The 19,325-nt window shown below is 55.8% G+C and overlaps 2 protein-coding genes across 2 annotated transcripts; one reads left to right on the top strand and one right to left on the bottom strand.

Annotated features, from left to right (window-relative positions):
- Positions 1-6,886: 6,886 nt before the first annotated feature.
- On the bottom strand, positions 6,887-10,856 carry CRYBA4 (crystallin beta A4). The gene is made up of 6 exons (XM_056859125.1): positions 10,815-10,856; positions 9,370-9,432; positions 8,718-8,839; positions 8,218-8,359; positions 7,565-7,707; positions 6,887-7,034 (listed from the first exon to the last, which is right to left on the bottom strand). Exons 1-6 carry the CDS (start codon positions 10,854-10,856, stop codon positions 6,887-6,889), a joined length of 660 nt encoding a protein of 219 aa, XP_056715103.1.
- A 4,362-nt stretch (positions 10,857-15,218) lies between these two features.
- CRYBB1 (crystallin beta B1) lies at positions 15,219-18,032 on the top strand. Its single transcript, XM_056859124.1, has 4 exons — positions 15,219-15,391; positions 16,717-16,849; positions 17,258-17,403; positions 17,852-18,032. The coding sequence occupies exons 1-4, from the start codon at positions 15,219-15,221 to the stop codon at positions 18,030-18,032; spliced, it is 633 nt and encodes a 210-aa protein (XP_056715102.1).
- The last annotated feature ends 1,293 nt before the right edge of the window (positions 18,033-19,325 follow it).

Here is a 19,325-nt window from a genome sequence, read left to right as displayed (position 1 = left end):
CTTTCCTGACCTGCGGTATACAAGCTAGCTGAGCCTCTAGCTGAGCCTCTAGCCTCTGGTGCAAGGGGGAGGCACTGCCGCCGGCATCCAGCCCCCAAAGCAGAGCACAGCAAAAACGTGCGTTCGATCCTGGCTGAATCCTGGCTGGAACAGGGAAGAAAGGAGGCTAAAGCGACCGTGCGTTTTCGCCCTATGACGCAAGCCAGTGTCTCTCAGCCTAACCTACCTCGCAGAACTGTTGTGAGAATGTCATTGGCTGCCTCCTGGGAATGCCATCCTGGCAGATTCCTGTTCAAGGCCAGCCCACCCGCTCGGCCTGGCCCCTGCACCCCCCCCGCCACCCCCTCCCCCAGCAGTGGGCTTACAAAGGACACATCTTCCAACTCACTCTGCTCCCTGAAGGTCATTGATTTCTTCCCGGGGGGAGGGTTGGATCTGGGACACTCCTCCGCCCACCCTCTAGTTCCAAAGCTGCAGGCCCCCCTTACGTCGCCAAGGATGCTGGGCTGCCGGCGAACCCACACCTGTGCCCGGTGAGCCCCGCAGGCTGCGCCGCCGGTGTGCGGGTTCTCCCAAACGCGGGGCTGCCGGGCGGAGGGGGATTCCTGGCGCAGGAGCGCCACCTGCTGCCCAAACCGCCTCTCTGCTACGTGCCTTTTGAGGCCGGCAGAATTAATGCAGTACAATGCCTAAGGACTCGAAATACTCTGCATGCATGACCCTTACAACAGCCTGTCAGGGTAGCCCACTATCCATCCTTGGGGAGGTTCATCGGCATGAGCCCCCCCCCCCCCGCTGAATACCTGGCTGAGGTGACATTCAAACTGGGGACTTCCCAAATGATACCCCCCAGAGTTAACCCCTCCACAAGCTGTCATGAAGAAGCAGCCTTCTCTCCTGGAGGTAGGTTTTGAACTCAGGACTGCCCAGTCGCTAAGCAAAGCACAACACAAAACGTGGTAAGGCTGTTCAGCAAAATATCTTTTGTTAACCCCAAAGAAGAATATTGCAGAAACATCCGCCATAGCTTGGGGGGGGGGGGGGCAAATGAACGGGGGGAAACCAATCCTGCGCTTCTGCTAGGCAGGAATTAGCTGGTCATAGAAAGATCTATTTGCCTCCATGCAATGAAACTCCTGTGCTGCTCATTCCTGTATATCGAGTGGCTGTTCCAGATGCAGCTTCGGGGCAAGGGGTAAGCGGGTGGACTGAGCGGCGGCTCCCTTCTTGCTCTGCCATGTGTAGGAAAACATGGACACACTGGAAAAGTGGGCTGATGAGAACAGGATGCAATTCAACAAGGATAAGTGCCAAGTTCTACATCTGGGTAACAAAAATGAGGGACATGAATATACTGGATTGGGGATACACTTCTGGGTAACAGTGTGTGTGACAAGATCTTGGGGTACGGGTGGACTGTAAGTTAAATCTGACCAGTCAGTGTGATGCAGTGACAAAAAAAGCTAATGCGATCTTGGGGTATTGTGTGCAGTTCTGGAGGCCCCACTTCAAAAAGGATGTAGACACAACCGAGCGGGTGCAGAGGAGAGCGGCGAGGATGATCAGGGGCCTGGAGACCGAGCCCTACAAGGAAAGGCTGAGGGAGTTGGGAATGTTTTGTCTGGAGAAGAGGAGGCTGAGGGGGGACATGATTGCTCTCTTGAAGTATATGAAGGAGCAGGGCAGGGAGCTGTTTCTCTTGGCAGCAGAGGATAGGACTTGCAATAATGGGTATAAATTATGGGTGGAAAGGTACCAGCTGGACATTGGGGGGAGGAATTTACAGTAATGGTTCAGCAGTGGAATCAGCTTCTTCAGGAGTTGGTGAGCTCCCCCTCCCTGGCAGTCTTCAAGCAGAGGCTGGACCAGCACTTGTCACGGATGCTCTAGACTGTTCCTGCATTGAGCAGCGGGTTGGACTAGATGGCCTGTATGTCCCCCTCCAACTCTATGATTCTACTCACAGGCCACTTGGATGGCCTCCTTCCCTCCCTCCCTCCCTGGGATGCCACCAGACGTGCTCCCTGCAGGCCTGCAATTCTGTTGCCTTGGAAGCTGGCCTCCCTTCCTGCCGTCACGGCAAGGGCAATCGGACAGCCTGGGCAAGGGTCCTTAGCTCACTGGGAGAGCATCATGTCTTACTTTCAGTCCCTGGCATCTCTCACTAAGAGTAGGGCATGTGAGAGACCTTTCTCTTCCTGAGACCCTGGAGAACTGCTGCCAGTCTGAGTAGAAGACGACTGACTGTGATGGACCACAGTCCAAAGCACCGCAATTTAAGAAGGATGTAGGCAAGCTGGAACGTGTCCAGAGGAGGGCAACAAAGATGGTGAGGGGTCTGGAGACCAAGTCCTATGAGGAAAGGCTGAAGGAGCTGGGTACGTTTAGCCTGAAGAGGAGAAGACTGAGGGGATATGATGAACCATGTTCAAGTACTTGAGGGGCTGTCATATAGAGGAGGGTGCTGAGTTGTTTTCTGCTGCCCCAGAAAGTCGGACCAGAACCAACGGGTTGAAATTAAATCAAAAGAGTTTCTGACTAGATATTAGGAAGAACTTTCTGACAGTTAGAGAAGTTCCTCAGTGGAACAGGCTTCCTCGGGAGGTGGTGGGCTCTCCTTCCCTGGAGGTTTTTAAGAAGAGGTTAGATGGCCATCTGTCAGCAATGCTGATTCTATGACCTTAAGCAGATGATGAAAGGGAGGGCACCTTGGCCATCTTCTGGGCATGGAGTAGGAGGTCACTGGGGGTGTGGGGGGAGGTAGTTGTGAATTCCCTGCATTGAGCAGGGGGTTGGACTAGATGACCCTGGTGGTCCCTTCCAGCTCTATGATTCTATGACCACGGGGTTTGGTTCAGGAGAGGTTCCTGTTACTCTCAAGGCACTCTGGGAGGCCTAGTTCCGAATGGATGGACTACAACTCCCAGAAGCGACTTGGTTCCAGGGTGTAGTTATTATTGCAGAGATTTCTATTAAACTGTGCAGAACGGGACTTTGATTTGTGCTGGGGAAAGAGGCTGGGTTTGGAAGGGAGGTTTTTATTTGGGGGAGGGGGCAGCATTGCAGGCATTAATCCGGTTTCCTCTCCCCTCTCGCTGAGTTATGGCTGGTGGTGATCAGCGGGCGATGGCAGGAGGCTGCGAGGGAGCTGAGGAGGCCCTTGAGCATTCTGCACACATCAGCTCCGGGGGCAGCGAACAGGCATGCAAATCAGGACCGACTGCCGCTTCCTCCAGCGCCTTGGCACCGCACAGTGTTTGATAGACATGCTGGTTAACAAATCAAAGGCTGACTCAGGCGCCTGTCTTGCCCCCTCCCTGCCTTGCTCCAAGCAGGCCGGCTAGCTTTTTAATCTCTACACGTTCGATACACATTTGTTCCAGGAAAGGCCCGTCAGATCTGGGTGTTTTTTTTAAAGCAGAATTCATTTTTTAAATGTTGGAAATCTGCTCTAGAGAAGGGGGGTGGGTTAGTGACACCCCGTTTCCAGCCAAGCAGCGCCCCACACAGACCGCTTCTGCTGTGAATGCCCAGCCATTTCCCCTGAACTGAAAAGTATTTAGCCATTTCTATTTAGCCAAAAGTATTTAGCCATTTCTATTCCGCCTCTCCAGACCTGCTTGTGGCGTCTCACAACTAGAACAATACAACAAAACCAAGAGAACAAAAACAAATACGTTCAGGCAATGTTATTTAGGACTGCACTTGACTAATTTAGTTTTTATTAATTAGCAATCCTTACTGGAGATTTTAAACTGTGGTCTTTTATGTGTGTGTGTGTGTGTGTGTTTATAATCATTTTATTTATATTGGAAGCTGCCTTGAGTTCCACAAGGTAGCAAGGCGGCTAAGAAATGTTTTAAATGCATTTTTAAAAGTCAACACAATACATAAAAACAAGGCACAGCAAAGACGGCAAGAGCAGGACATTTTAACTGGCAGGCTGAGCAACGCAGGAGGCCGTGGTCCCAAGCTGGGAGGGAGGGAGGGAGGGGGTGGCATGTGTGCCAAGCCAGCCCAGCCCAGCTCCTGGCCTTCTGCCAGGGGCTCCCTGCTCCGGCGATGCCACTCACACCCTCCGGCCCTACTGGGAAGCCAGCCCCGCTCCTGCCCCCCCCTCCTGTCCGTGCTGGGCCGGCATGCCCCCCGCACCATCGCCTATCCCTCCTGGTGCGAAATTCCTGGCTTTAGAACTCATCATGCAGCGCCTGTGGTGCCCACAGCTTCATGCCTGCCTTGCGTTTCTCTTTGGGGGACGTTTCCCAACAGAGATAAAGGGCATTTCCATTTCTGTATCTCCCCCTTTTGTGCCCATTGTGCCCTTTGTCTCAGGGTGGGGGCTTCTTTCTGCTGAAGCACTGATGGTTTCTGGTTTATTCTTGTTGTTCGGCCGGCAACTGTGGATTGTGGTGGTGTTTTGTGCTGTTGTTGTGCTGCGGGCGGATGTGGGGTGTGTATGTTTCTGTGAGCTCTTTGAGCAATCCTTCTTAAAAATAAAGCCCCAACTGCGGTGGGAGTTTCTCGCTGACCCTGCTCTGCGAGTGTCTTGTCCTCCCTCCAGTGGGATCGTTCGGTCTGTTCCTGCTCTCTGCTGTGAACTCTGGTGGGCCCCTGGTGGTTCTGATCATCCCCAATTATTGCATTCGAAAAAGTACAGAAAACAGTCATTTGAGGGCTCGGGGCGCCTTCTCTAGGAGGTCGGGTTGAGGTGTTCAGGGCATTGCAGTTAAGAAAAAATATTTTGGGGGAGGTCGCCTTTTTCAAGGTCCTTGGTTGTCCAATCCTGACTGCCAACTTCTCCAAGTCTTGCAGTCAGTGTGTGCCGTTCACAATGGTAATAATTGTTTTCATTGTCTCAGTCCTTACTACTTTCTTGATGTGTGCGTGTGTGGTTGTGTGTGAAGTGCTATTAAGTCGCTTCTGCTTCGTCTTTTCCAGGGACTCTGGTCTTCTCATAATGTGACCAAAGTACAATAGCCTCAGTTTAGTCATTTTAGCTTCTAGGGACAGTTCGGGCTTTGTTTGATCTAGAACCCACTGATTTGTTTTTGTTTTTTTGGCCATCCAGGGTATCCGTAACCCTCTCCTCCATCACCACATTTCAGAGGAATCTAATTCCTCTCTGTCTGCTTTCTTCATTGTCCAGCTTTCACACCCATACATAGTAAAAACACTGTTGCATGAATTAACGTGATCTTTCTTAGTCCCGTCTGCTTAATCTGTGTAAGTTTTACAAACCGTCTTCTGCTGATCATAATCACCTGTCAGAAACTCCAGTTCTCCCCTTTCCAGTCACCTGGCACAGAGGATGTGCCCCTCTTGCATCAGCGTTTGGCCTCAGGAGGTGGGGAGGAGGCGAACCTGTGGGGGGCCCGGCAGCGCCTTGGCATGCGCTGAGGCACGGGCTGGCCAAGGGATTGCACCACCTTCTTTGGGAACCTTTTGCATTTGTGGAAATGCAGGATTGTGGCAGCATGCGGATGAGGCCCGAGTGGGCATCCATCAACCATGGACTTCTCTGGGCTGCTGGCAGGGGGCGGAAGGATGGTTAGGCTGAGACTCCTCCTGGCTGGTGGGGCTGGCTGGGGCTGTGGAGGGAAGCGCTGAGCCACAGTAGCCTGCCAGGGAATATGGGAGACCTCGCTCACTGCAATGCTCTTCCGGGGTGGGAGCGTGTGCTGGAAACAGTGGCTGGGGTGTGTGTGTGTCTTGCCCACCAAAGCCTCCCCATACAGGCAGTGGGGTGGTAGTGGCGACCAGTGTGTCTTAGCTGCAAAGCTGTGCCCGGAGAGCTGCCGGGACGTCTGGCTTCAGCAGCCACACGGTGGTGCTGCAGTCCCATTCCAGGGCAGCACAGAACAGAAAACGCTCCCCCCCCCCATCACAAGGGATACCTGGAGCCATTCTGACTCTCACTTGCTGTCAGATTTAAGAGCCTTTTTTGAAGAAGAAAAAAGAGGGGCAAACGCAACTGCTGTTTTCCGTGCCGCTGGGCAGAGCAAGAGGTCTCAAGGGCCTTGTATGCAGACTCTCCACCTCCACCCCAGCTTCACTGCCAAGGACACAGGAATATTGGAAGCCCCTGGAGAGCCCCCCCCCCCGTCCCCTGGCAGGCATCCTAGATAGGGTTGCCAACCACCAGGTACTAGCTGGAGATCGCCTACTATTACGACTGATCTCCAGCCAACAGAGATCAATTCCCCTGGAGAAAACGGCCGCTTTGGCCATTGGACTCTATGGCATTCCTGGGGGGATCTCTGTTGGGCACTTAGAGCAAGTTTCTTTTCTGTACAGTGGGGGGCAGAGGGAAAGAGGGTTGCTGCCGCAGTGGGGCAATGGGAGCCCAGCAGTGAGGCTCCTGAGCCTGTGGGCAGAGTCCTCTCCTGGCCGTGCAGCTCAGCAGGGGCAGGAGGGGGCCCAGTTGAAGAGGGCAGCCGACCCCCGAGCCATTTGCTGACTGTTGTGCCCATGCCCCCCTCCTCAGCCTGGCTCACAGAACAGGGAGAATAACTGGCACTGCACCCTGGAGGAGGAGAGCTCAGGCCGTTGCCCAGGATGGCCGGTGGGAGGGATGGTTATGGGGAGCCAAGGTGGGGCTTGGGGCTTTCATTAAGGACCACCCCCCCCCAACACACACACACAATTCAAGCCCTGAGATGAATGGAAAATGGAACCGCTTTCCCTTCCCTGCCACGGACCTGAGCCAGACGACACATTTTCAAAACAGCTTGATTTATTCCTGCCCTCCCAGGGCAGCCCTGAGCAGCAGTTCTCCATGCGACTTTGCCAGAGCCTTGCCAGGGGGCACGGAGTGAAGCAGGCCCCGGTCTTGAATGGGCTAGGATGGCACAGGTGGGGGGGCGGGCCACTGCTGCTTGACCCTCGCTCACTGCTGGATCCGGCGGATGGACTGCACCTGGGGGGTCTGGGCGTGAGAGCCCAGTTCCCGGAAGTGCTTGTATTCACCCCCGTGGCGGTCACTCTCCACGACGTACTGGAAACCACGGTACCCGGGGAACTGGCAGCACACCCAGCTGGGGGGAAAGAGAAGAAGCACCAGGTGGAAGACGGAAGGAATCCCACTCAGAGAACAAGCGCGGGACTGGGCCGAGCAGCTCGGCAGCCTCTTGGTCAGGTCGTGGGGAGAGGGCCGTGCCCCGGCTGGCGGCTGGCGGCTGTCCTACAGCCTGCCAGCCTCTCTTATCCCAGCTGGTGGTAGCTGCTGCTACCCCCAGAGGCTGGCGATGCCTCGGTGGCAGGAAGTCAGTTGCCCCAGAGCCCCTGCTGACAGCCAGGCCAGCGGCCCCACACCACTAGGGCCAAGAGGGGCAGCCATTCCAAGACCAGCAGGGCGAAGGTGTGAACAGACTATGGATCCGGCCCACACTCTCAACCACTCTCCGTCGTCACCCACCGGGACGGGATCCCCTCTCCTTTCAGAACTGGCATTGCTTCTCCACGCAAACTCTGCAAAGCCCCCCGGCCCCTTTGGAAACGCCCCGTGTGTGGGCCTCCACCCAGCCAGCAAGGGGCAGAGGCTGCTCTGCCCCCCCCCAATACTTACGCGCCAGCATAGACACGGAGGGACCCCACCTCGCTGCTGCCCCAGCCCATCGCCTTAAGAGAGGGGCAGTCATCGCTCAGGTCCCCCTTGCGGCCCAGGAAGCCCTCCTGCTCGAAGATGGTCATCTGGCTGTCCCGGTGGTTCTGCGGTGGGGGGGAGAAGTGGCCGCCTCATGGCCTCATTCTGGGGCTCACGGTCCTCTGTGGCTGAGGGACGCAGACTGTGCAGGAGCAGCTGCCCCCTCCCTTCCCCCCTCCCCGGTTTGGGGCAGAAGAGCCTGCTGGGGGAGGCAGTCCTGCCCTTGGAAATATGCCCCCCCAGCCCTCCCCTCTGCTTGGCCTTCATGCCCTTTAAGCAGGCTGGGCCGGGCAGCTCCTTGGCAAGACTGCGGGGGCTCAGAGACCAACTCCAGTCCTGAGTCCAAAGAGTCAGAATAGAAGCCCTGGAAAAGGCGTGATCTTCCCAGAGGCCAGGGTGTGGCTTCATTGTCCCCTCTATCTGCCACCCAAAGGCTTAGCAGGGTCCCCAAACTGGGGAGGGGCTCTGCTGACCTTCAGCAGAGAGGATCTCCTGTCTGCCTGTGGGGGGAAAGGACAGCCCTCTGAGCCCCCCCCCCCCCCCGGCCAAGCCCCTCCGCTCCAGGCCTCGCTCACCGCACAGGAGACAGGTCGGAAGGAGCTCATCCGTGGCACGCAGTAAGCGATGTTGCCGGCCCATGCCTCCCAGCAGGGGTACTCCCCTGGCTCCAGCACAAACTGCTGCCCCTGGAAGCCGGGGTGCTCAAAGCCGACCCACCTGTGGGGAGAACACCAAGAGAGGGCGGGCACTGCCAAGGGAGGCGAAGGCTCCGCCTGGCATTCAGGGTTGAGGCTGGAGAAAACGGGGCAAGAAGACAGAGGAGATGTTCCCAGTGGGGAGTGCTATAGGGTAAGAGGATGTACAAACTGCAGCGCTGCAGGGAATTCAGGGCAGCCTGCTAAAGCTTCGTAGGGTTACAGTCAGAGCATAACAGTAAACCCTGAGATGGTTTGGGGGCAAGGGCTGGTTCTACGCACTTTAAAAGCTTAGGGGTTGGTTGGGGTCAGAAGAGGAAGGAGGGCTCGTGAAGGCCCGGGGGCCCAAGGGGGAGGAGCGGGGGAAGCCAGCCACTCACGTGCCACCCTCAATGCGGGCAGAACCGAGGCTGGGCTCCAAGCCGCGGGCTGCGACGTCGTCGCACTCAGAAGTGAACTCCTGCCGCCGGCCCTGGAAGGCGGGCTCGTCCCACGCCACCAGCTGTGGGAGAAGAGAGGGAGAAGAAGCGGCAGCGGCGGCGGCGGCAGCAGCACGGGTGGGGGAGAGAAACTGCCCTGGGTGGGTCTTGTTCCCCCCTAATATTGGGAGGGGGCTATCTTCTCTCTCTTCTGGGCTGGAGCGTCACAAGAGAAAGGAGAAGCAAAGAGGGAGACTAGGGACCCTTTCCAGCCTGCAGGCCAGAACTGCCCTTCCCAGGGTGAATCCATGTGCGGGCAAGGCTGTGGGCGGGAGGACCCTTTGAAGGTCGCTAATGCAGGGGGGCGCCGGAAGCGATTTGAGGGCACTCATCACACACACACGCATCAACAGGGATGTTGATAAATGGAGCTGTCCCTTTGACTTGGTTCCACTTATGTAGGCCTTTTAATTTGCAGATGCGTCACAACATCCCTGTTGATGCGTGTGTGTGTGCCTTCGCAATGCCTTAATCTCACTCGCTGTGGTCAGCCCATGAGATGGCGGGTCTCTCCCCCCTCCCTCAATACCTGCCAAGTCCCACCTTTTCATACCTTCCACTGGCCAGAGAGTTTCCCACTGGCTTGGCTCATGGCTGATGGGCAGCCAGCAGCTCCCTAGGAAAAACAGAGAAAGAACTAGTTGTGTGTGTGTGGGGGGCCTTTCCTCGGCCACGGCTTTGGGTGTCCCAACTGATCCCCAGAATGCACCACCCGTGCCCCAGTTTGGCCTTTAGCTCTGGATCCTGCAGAAAGGCTGAGGGAGTATTTCTCTTGCCCCCTCCCTCCATGCCTCGGAGCACATCCTCCAGAAAGCATGTGGGACTCTCCCCCTGGCTCTTTCGGCCAGATATTGCCATCCCCCATCAACTCTGGGGCAAGACCCCCTGCCCCTGAGACTGAGGTAAGGGGCAGCATCCGGTCCCAGCGGATGGAAGGTTCCACAGCTCCCGGCACTTACCTGGGTGGTCTTCAGCCTGGCCTCCCCTTGCCGGCTACTCTTGGGAGCGGCTTTTATACCACAACCTTTGCCACCCAAACCCCCTGAGTCAGCTCAGCCTGGAACAAAAGCCGGTCCCACAGAGGATCAAGGGCTCATCCGGCTGGCGGCCCGGCCTGTTTCAAAACCCGCCGAGGGGTGACATTTACACACACACAAATAGAAAAACATGGAGCTGGAAGGGACCTCCAGGGTCATGTAGTCTAACTCCCTCCGCAACACAGAAAATTCACAACCACCACCCCCACCCCCGTCCCCTGTGACCCCTCCTCTACACACAGAGGAAGGCAAAAAACCTCCAGGATCCCTGGGCCAATCTGGGCTGGAGGAAAATTCCTTCCTGACCCCAAAGTGGCAATCAGCATTACCCTGGGCACGTAAGAAAGGGCCACGAGAGCCGAGCACTGATGCAACCCTTCATGATCTACCTAAGGTCATAAAATCAGCATTGCTGACAGATGGCCATCTAGCCTCTGCTTAAAAGCCTCCAAAGAAGGAGAGCCCACCACCTCCTGAGGAAGCCTGTTCCACGGAGGAACTGCTCTAGGTGTCAGGAAGTTCTTCCTAATGTCTAGACAGAAACTCTTGATTTAATTTTAACCCGTTGGTTCTGGTCTGACCTTCTGGGGCAACAGAAAACAACTCGGCACCATCCTCTCTATGATAGCCCTTCAAGTACTTAAAGATGTGTGTGGGGTGCCACAGGAAGCAATCCTCTCCCTTATGTTGTTCAACATCTACATGCGTCCCCTTGCCCAGCTGGTTCGGAGTTTCGGGCTAGGTTGTCATCGGTATGCTGATAACACCCAGCTTTATCTGTTGATGGATCCGCCCCTGACACGCTGGCTGGGTACTTGGATGCAGTGACTGGATGGTTGAGGGAAAGCCAACTGAAGCTGAGTCCAGTGAAGACGGAGGTCCCGTGGCTCGATTGGGGTGGCTTGGGGTTGGGGTTCCGGCTCCCAGCTCTTGACGGCATGCAACTAACACCTGCACCTACCATCAAGAACTTGGCTGTGATCTTGGATGCCTCCTTATCCATGGAGGCCCAGATCGCAGCTGAGGCAAAGGTGGCTTTTTACCACATCTGTTGGGCCCCTGCAGCTGGTACCTTGCCTCTCCCACCTTGATCTAGCCACGGCGATCCATGCGACGGTCTCCTCTAGGCTGGATGACTGTAACTCACTCTACGTAGGGCTGCCCTTGAGATTGACCCGGCGGCTCCAGCTGGTACTGAATGCAGCGGCCAGGCACCTTATGGGGGCCTCCCTCTGAGAACAGATACAGCCAGTGCTCGGTCAACTGCACTTGGCTCCAGCTGGAGTATTGGATCAGGTTCAAGGTGCTGGTTTTGGGCATTAAAGCCTTACACAGTCTGGGAACTTCTTATCTTCGGGACCGCCTCTCCTGGTATACCCCCCGAAGAGTATTACGATCATCAGACAATAATCTACTGGTGGTTCCTGGCCCTAAGGGTGTGTGGCTGTCCTCGATGAGAGGCAGGGCCTTTTCGGTCCTGGCTCCGGCCTGGTGGAATGCTCTGTCTGGTGACATCTGGGCCCTGCGGGACCCTAAAGAGTTCCACAGGGCCTGCAAGACAGAGCTATTCCGCCAGGCTTATAGTTGAGGGCAGCCACAGATATTATATTTGCTGGCTTCCCTATCCCCCCCCCCCCCGATGTTACATGCTGGATCGACCTGGCGGGGTAGCCTGCCTGTTTGCTTCGATCAATCTGGTTAAAATTTGGGCACTATCTGGGACTGTGTTTGATTTTAATTGGGATTTTATTGTCTTGACTTTTAGTATTGATGTATATTTTAAATGTTGAGCCTGGCTGTGGCTGGGAAGGGTGGGCTAGAAATCGCAAAATAAATAAATAACACAAGATGGTTCTGATATCACCTCTCGGTGGTCTCCTTTCCAGGCTAAACATACTGGGCCAAATATGCCATGGGAGTGAGGCTAGATCTGTAAGGCAGAGTTCAGGCCCAGAAATTATATATTTAAAGCTCAGAGCTTGGCCCTGGGACAGAGGGAATGAGAATGCCTCAGAACATGTGCAGAAGGCCTTCTGTTCACCAGTGAGTAGCAGCCGTAACCCTTCAGGGAAGCCTGGGAGTGACTTGCCAGCATGGTGTAGTGGTTAAGAGCAGTGGTGTGGAGTGGTGGACTGTGATCTGTAGAACCGGGTTCGATTCCCCACTCCTCCACATGAGCGGCGGACGCTAATCTGGCGAACCGGGTTGGTTTCCCCACGCCTACACATGAAGCTAGCTGGGTGACCTTGGGCAAGTCACAGTTCTATTAAGAGCTCTCTCAACCCCACCTACCTCACAGGGTGTCTATTGTGGGGAAGGGAAAGGAAGGTGATTGTAAGCCGATTTGGGTCTGCCTTAAGTGGGAGAGAAAGTCGGCATATAAAAAAACCAACTCAACAACTTTTCTTGCCCAAGGATGACCAACAGGCTGAGGAGAGCTCTGAAGCTGGAGCGTCCACTCTGCGTGGGTAAGCATGACTGAGGAGTATCATTCTGCGGTGTTTGGGTCAGATTGAATGGTCTCTGGAGGGCCATCTGGCCTCCTGATTGTGTATGTGTATATATATATAGGCTGCCTCTGAGGTGGAGCTGTGAAGTGTTTGCCAGAGCAGCCTTTTCACCCGGCCCACAATAGGAAGTGTTTGGTCAGCAGGCACTCTGTATGGGAAGGGGCGGAGGGCCAGTGGGGGCCTGTGTGTGGGGTGGGGGGGGTCAAGCCGTTTTCCAGCCCGGCGGCCTCATTGAGAGATGCGATTACTGCTGCCTGCTGTGAAGACTCCGATGAGCCAGCGCTTCTGTTGTGCCCGCTGGGGGCCGGCTGGGACCACATCAGCATATAAAGGGCAGGCAGGGGCTGGGTCGGCCAACTGCTCCGGCACACGGCACCCTCAGCGACCCAGGTAAGAGGAGCAGGACCCATCCTACACCCCCCTCCCTGGGGCTTCCTGGGCTGGTTAGCTGCCAGGGCGTGTGGGCAGGCGTGGAGTGGGTTGTGCAGACAACCCCTGAAGTGGGACTCCTCTGCTCAGCTTCCTTCCCACTTGATTGTGGCAGCAGAAAGGACGGATCAGGTCCTGGGCTAGAGAGCCTTCCAAACTCCCAGCCTTAGCCAGATGCTTGCTAGGAGGAGCCACATGCCAGTCCTGGTGGGCGTTTGCCCCTTCCCCAGGTGCCACAAGCCCCAAAGAATGCCCGCCCTTCCTCTTGTTCTGCCCCAGCAGAGGGGCAGAGGTCCAGCTGTGGCTCCACAGCCTGGGGAAAGGGGTCAAAACACCTCTGGCAAGCAGGGGCCTGGCTTAGGGTTAGGGCCAGGAAGGGCGCGCGCCTTCACCAGTGGGGCAAAGGGCCTTCCACCGAGCTCCGCAGGGTCTCCTCTGGCTGGCACCTGCTTGCTCCCCAGGGTCCTAGGCAGATGCCTGCGGCCTGATGTCTATCACAACGGAGCCCTTTGGCATGCCAGGCCCCGCTCCTTCCCTGGTCCCTCTGCCAGCAAATGGCCGAATCAAGACTTTGCATCTCTCTAAACCCGCACAACACACAAACAGGTGGGCGGGTGGGGGGGGGAAGAGGAGCTGTGAGCACAGAAGCAGCTCAAGGGCAGGGCAGCCCCAGCTTGGCTGGACAGTCGCACCTCTAGGGTCCCTTGGAGAACAACAGCCTCTGTCCCCAGAACGCCTGCGGGGTCGGGGCTCTCGGGAGGGCCCTCTGCCCCCGGTCCTCTGTGCTGCGAGTGATCCAGGACTGGGAGGAGGCACGGGAAACAGAGTCTGGAGCAGAGAACCAGAAACCCCGGGAAAGAGTTCCCCCGAGCAAGAAGGGCACCCTCCGGCAGTCGAAGGGAAGACAGAGTTGCAGGGAGTGTGGGGTGCGGGCAGGAGGGCACCCCATTCACCCCTAATCCAGCTCCCATTGCAGTTTCAGGCCTCAGCTGGACACGACCATGTCTGAAAGCTCCAGAGCCGCCCAGCCCAGCCCTCCCCCAGCCACCGACTCCGATGGCCGAGTGGAAGGGGACTCCAGGGGGCCTTTCCGGGTAAGCAAAGGGGGGGGAGCCAAGAGGGGCGCACGGCAGAGGGCAGGGGCTTAAGTGCTGCAAAGAATAGGGTTGCCAGGTCCCTCTTCACAGCCCATGGGAGGTTTTTTTGGGGTGGAGCCTAAGGAAGATGGGGTTTGGGGAGGGGAGGTACTTCAATGCCATAGAGTCCAATGGCCAAAGTGGCCATTTCCTCCAGGTGAACTGATCTCTATCGGCTGGAGATCAGTTGTAATAGCAGGAGATCTCCAGCTAGTACCTGGAGGTTGGCAACCCTAGCAAAGAAGCAAGGTGAGAGCTGTCCCCCGGGGCAGTCTTGGGGATTCTGGGGCCCTGGCAAAAGTCCGGGATGGGGCCCTAGAACCACTGCCACCTCTACTCTGGCCTCCCGCCAGGGCCCAGCAAGGGTTGGTCCTTGCCCCCATGCCAGGTGGCCCGGGGCCTCTGCTGGAGCCCCGGATGGATGGGCAGGAGGAGCGCCAGCACCAGGCTCTTCTTTCTCCATGGGTGGGTGGTCAACCCCCCGCCGCGCCCCCACAGAGCCCAGGGCAGTTGCCCTTGCTGCCCCCCCAGCTGCCCCCAGAGATTACAGCACAGGGGGTGGACAATTCAGTGGGGAGGGGCAGCAGCAGCAAGATGCGGCCAGGCTTGTGCAAGGAAAGATTTGCGATTGGAGGAGCGGAGACTACAGCAGGGAAATCTCACCTGGCGGCGACGGGCCCCACACCTTAACACGGTTGTCTTCATGGGCTAACATGAGAAAACACACCTTGTGCAAGCCGTTCAGTGTCCTGCGTACGGACAACTGGTGGAAGCGTGTGGGGGCATCGTCCGCCTTCGTCCACGGGCCTAGGGCTGTCTTCGGGCCAGGTGGCTCTGCACTGCCAGCTCTCCTCCGACAGGAAGGAAGGAAGGAAGGAAGGAAGATAACAGCTACTCTTGCCTTACCAAAATGGATGTGTAAATCCACACACATTTTTAAACTTCCCCTTGCCTAACATGGCAACTCATGGAAGCTTGGCCTAATGGTGGATTAGAAAACGGGAAATTTGGACCGGGCGGTGGGCTCCTGGGAAGATCCACTTTATTTATTTCTTTAAAACATTTATGTGCTGCCTTTCTTCCTTATAGAGCTCAATGCCGCTTACAACACAAATAAAACAGAGCATGTTAAAAACAGGAAAAAAAACACTTTCCCTTCGAGGGCACACTTGCGAAGGGGTGTTTTCACTGCGGCTTCCTCGGTGCTGCTGCAGGCAATCTTGGGTGCCCCTTTGGGGTCGTGCAGGGCAGCGGCTGGGGTGTGTGTGTGCCCCAGGCTCATTCCCAGCCATGGAAGCCTTGCCCTGCCGGGGACCCTCCTCCTCATGCTGTGGCTTCTTCCAGATCCTCGTGTTTGACCAGGAGAACTTCCAGGGCCAGCGGATGGAATTCACTGCCGAGTGCTTGAACCTGGGGGACCGCGGCTTCAACCGGGTGCGCAGCATCATCGTGACCTCTGGACCGTAAGTGGCTGTTGAAGAGAGCAATGCGGGGTGGGGGATGCACACTCACGGCAGGAGGAGGGGTTTTGCCCCTCAGGCCTTCAGGCTGCCCATTTCTGGAAATTCCACAAGAAGATTTCTGCTCTCACACTTGAGCCTAAAAGACCCCTCCCCTCTCAGCACAAAACAAGACTCTTAAGACGTTATCTGTTTTCTCAGCATTCATTCCGATCATTCGTCCTCAAGGTACGATCTGAATGGTGGGCTGTGGCTCAGTGGTATTGCTGATGCTTGGCATGCAGAAGGTCCCAGCTGTAGTTGGGATCAGGTTGTAGGTGATGTGAAAGATCTTTTTCTGCCTGGGGCTCCGGAGAGCCGCTGTCAGTCAGAGCAGACAATACTGGCCTCCTTGGACCAAGGGTCTGATTCAGTAGAAGGCAGCTTCACGTGTTCACGTGGAGAGGGGCTATGGCTATAGCCACGTCCGTCCATTCCCAGCCAAATAAACCTCTGGTGGCACCTTAAAAAGGCGAAGGCCATTTGTTTCAGTATGAGACCTTGTTCTGAGTCCGCGGGCTTGGCCCACCGAAGCCCACCCGGAAAGCAACGCTGTTGGCCTTTAAGGTGCTGCTAGGGTTTTGCCTTCGGTCGCTCTGCAGCCGCCGCTCACACTTGTGTGGCCTTGCCCATGCAGGAAACCCAGCTGCAAACGATTGCTTAGGCACATGGCAGCATCGAAGGAGGTGTGGAGGCCACAGCACCCACTCCTGCAACACAGAAAGGAGAGCGAGAGATTGGCCAGGGTGTCCAGCAGATTGGCCTACACTTTGCTCCAGGCAGTTCCGTGGTCAAGGCCCAGCTTGGGGACACTCCAGTCCACCCCTGCCTGGACACCTCGCACCCTCTCATGCTGCCTGTGCTTCTAACCCATGGGATTGTGGGAAGCAGCTGTAGCTACTTGAGGAGGAAAATGCACACTGCACATGCTCAAAGGCACACTTTCCCACATTCCAAGGCTTAGCGCCCCCCCCCCCCAGTGCTGGAAAGAGGTTCTCAGGAACCACTGTGGCTGCTGGAAAGACCCATTGGCGATGCATCAGGAGAAGTTGCTCTTTGATGTCCTGGAGGCCCCCAGAGGCTTGGTTTCCCGAGGAGGGGGTACTGTGCTCTGTGTGCACACTTCCTACTGAACAAAACCCTACAGCTGGAAATAAATGTTGTCTCTTGGCCTGTTAGCCTCTCAACAGACCCAGTACGGAGCCACCTGTTCCCCGTGTCTCATGCCCCCCCCCACTTGAAATTTTCCCTGGGACCGCCTCCTTGAGTATTTTCCTCCCTTTCTTCAGCTGGGTGGCCTTTGAGCAGTCCAACTATCGTGGCGAGATGTTTGTCTTGGAGAAGGGCGAGTTCCCACGATGGGACGCCTGGTCCAGCAACTTCCGCAGTGACCGCCTGCGCTCCATGCGGCCCATTAAGATGGTGAGTCTGCAGCTGTGGCCTTCCCTTCCCCCTCGGCCCTTGACAACTGTCCTGGCCTCCCCCAACCCCTCACCCCCCCACACACATGAAGGTCTTGTTTGTGGTCCCACTTGCCAGGGGGCACAGCTCAGTGCTTTGCATGCAGGAAGCCAGGCTTCAGTCTCTGTCTCCCATGAAAGGATCTCAGGCCAGAGACTTCGGAGCCCTGATCCTCAGTGGGGCAGACGACGACAGCAAGGGGCCCCTGTGTTCTGAATTGGGACAAGATCCCAGAAGGCCCTTTACGAATGCAGCCTCTATTACGAAGGGGTGCAGCGGGGCCATCCTTGTGAGGCCTTGCAGAGACACCGTCCCCCCAGTGTGTGTGCCAGCACTAAGAGCCTTTGCTTGTCCCATCTGTCCCTCCAGCGGGAGTCCCAGGATCAGAAAATCATCCTCTTCGAGAGGGCCAATTTTCAGGGCAATAAAATGGAAGTCCAGGACAACGATGTGCCGAGTCTGTGGGTTCATGGCTTCTGCGGCCGGGTTGGAAGCGTCAAGGTGCCCAGCGGAACGTAAGTGAGCCTGCGCCTCTCTCCTTTGAATCAACTGGCACCTCCTTTCTTGAATTGGGCGACTGGGGGAGGGTAAGGGTAGCAGAACAAATCCGGGTGGCAGAGAGGTCGGCAGGGTGGAGTCTGCCCAGAGGTTATGGCCCATCCTTCATCCTCTCTGGGGCACACACAGTTATGCAGGAAGGGCCCTCTGCTCTTCCTTGGAGAGGATTTGCTTCTTATTTCACATGCCCTTGTAGACAGGTTCTGGGGCCAGCTGTTGCCCCCCCCCATTCCAAACAGGATCCTTGGGGGAATTTTTATAAGCAGCTGTCATGACCACTAACAGCCAGGCTGAAGGCTGTCTGCTTACCCTGCCCATGTTGCGAGGGTGTGCCATCCAGGGCTGTGGGTTCAGGCGTGCTCTGTGGTGGCCAAAATCCCCCTTTCTTCTTTGCTTCCCCTACAGCTGGGTGGGCTACCAGTACCCTGGCTACCGGGGCTACCAGTATCTCTTTGAGCGAGGAGACTTTGGGCACTGGAACGAGTGGTCGGCCTTCCAGCCCCAGATGCAGGCCATCCGACGCGTCCGGGACATGCGCTGGGGACACCAAGACCGCTTCCTCCCTCACGAGAGCCCTCTCAGCTGAGCCCGCTCCTTCTGCAGCTGACCGAGCCCAGGGCGGGGAAACACACACACGCACCAACAGACCCTCTGCTCACAAGACCAGCGCGGCAGCCCCCAAGCGCCCCCACGGTAATCCTCGGCACTGTCCCTCGTACAGGCCACTTCTGCATATGAACTTCCTGCAGTGTTGAGAACTAAAGATATAGAAGAGATCCACAGTGTCTGTTCCCCCCTTCCTTGCGGGGTTTTAATTATGATGGTATTATTGAAAGGCTAGGAGAGGGTTGCTTTTGGAAGGCTGCCAAATCTTTGATGTGGGAATCACCTACAAAATGCACAAAGCATCCTCCAACCTGATTTGTACACTAAGGTAACAAAGGGGAGTATCTATCTATCTATCTATCTATCTATCTATCTATCTATCTATCTATCTATCTATCTATCTATCTATCTATCTATCTATCTATCTATCTATCTATCTCTATCTCTGCTCATACAGTTATAGCCTTGAGCGGAAAATAAATGAATTAAAAATGCCTTCCTTAGTGTTATTCTTTTGGTATTTAATTATTGCCTCTATACGTTGTGCCACAGACAGAGTAACAGAATCATCGGTATCTGATAGCAGCCACATCACCTGCGCCCTCATACTGCCAGTTGCCTCGTTGGACCTTTCCATGTTTTTAAATAAAGGATTAATTAAACTATTCCTCAGCTCATTAAACCTAGGACACTCCATGATCATATTTTCAACAGTTTCTACTTTATCATGCAAGCATCTACATGTTCTATTTGAGTATGGCACTTTTTTATATCTGCCCTCCAAAACTGTCAAAGGAAGGGATAAAGGGGAGTAGGAGAAGATCTTGAGTGGCTATGGTGACTAAAGGGAACCTCCACATTCAGAGGCAGTCAACCTCCGAAGGCCAGTGCCAGGAAATAACATCAGGGAAGGCCTTGGCCTCAGTGCTTGGTTTCTTTGGCCCTCCAGGGGAACTGATTGGCCATTGTGTGAGGCAGGATGCTGGACTAGATGGACCCTCGATGGTCTGATGCAGCAGGGCTTTTCTTAAGGGGAAGCACTGATGGATCCTATTTGTGAGGGCCATGTCTAGAAAAGTCCCCGCTCCTCCTAGTAGCTGTTGAAACCACTTCCAAACACTGGCATCCTGAAGACCTGGATGGGGGTGGGGGGAAGGGGAGATAGTGCTATTTAATCAGACCATCAGTCTTAGAGGTCTTAGTTTCAGTTGCTGCTTCCTGCTGTCTTATAGAATCATAAGAGCTGGAAGGGTCCCTGGAGGCCGTCTAGTCC

The sequence above is a fragment of the Euleptes europaea genome, chromosome 13 (genome assembly GCF_029931775.1).
Source record: "Euleptes europaea isolate rEulEur1 chromosome 13, rEulEur1.hap1, whole genome shotgun sequence".
NCBI lineage: Eukaryota > Metazoa > Chordata > Lepidosauria > Squamata > Sphaerodactylidae > Euleptes > Euleptes europaea.
The sequence above is the reverse complement of the archived record's forward strand: the minus strand, read 5'-3'. Positions and strand labels throughout refer to the sequence as shown.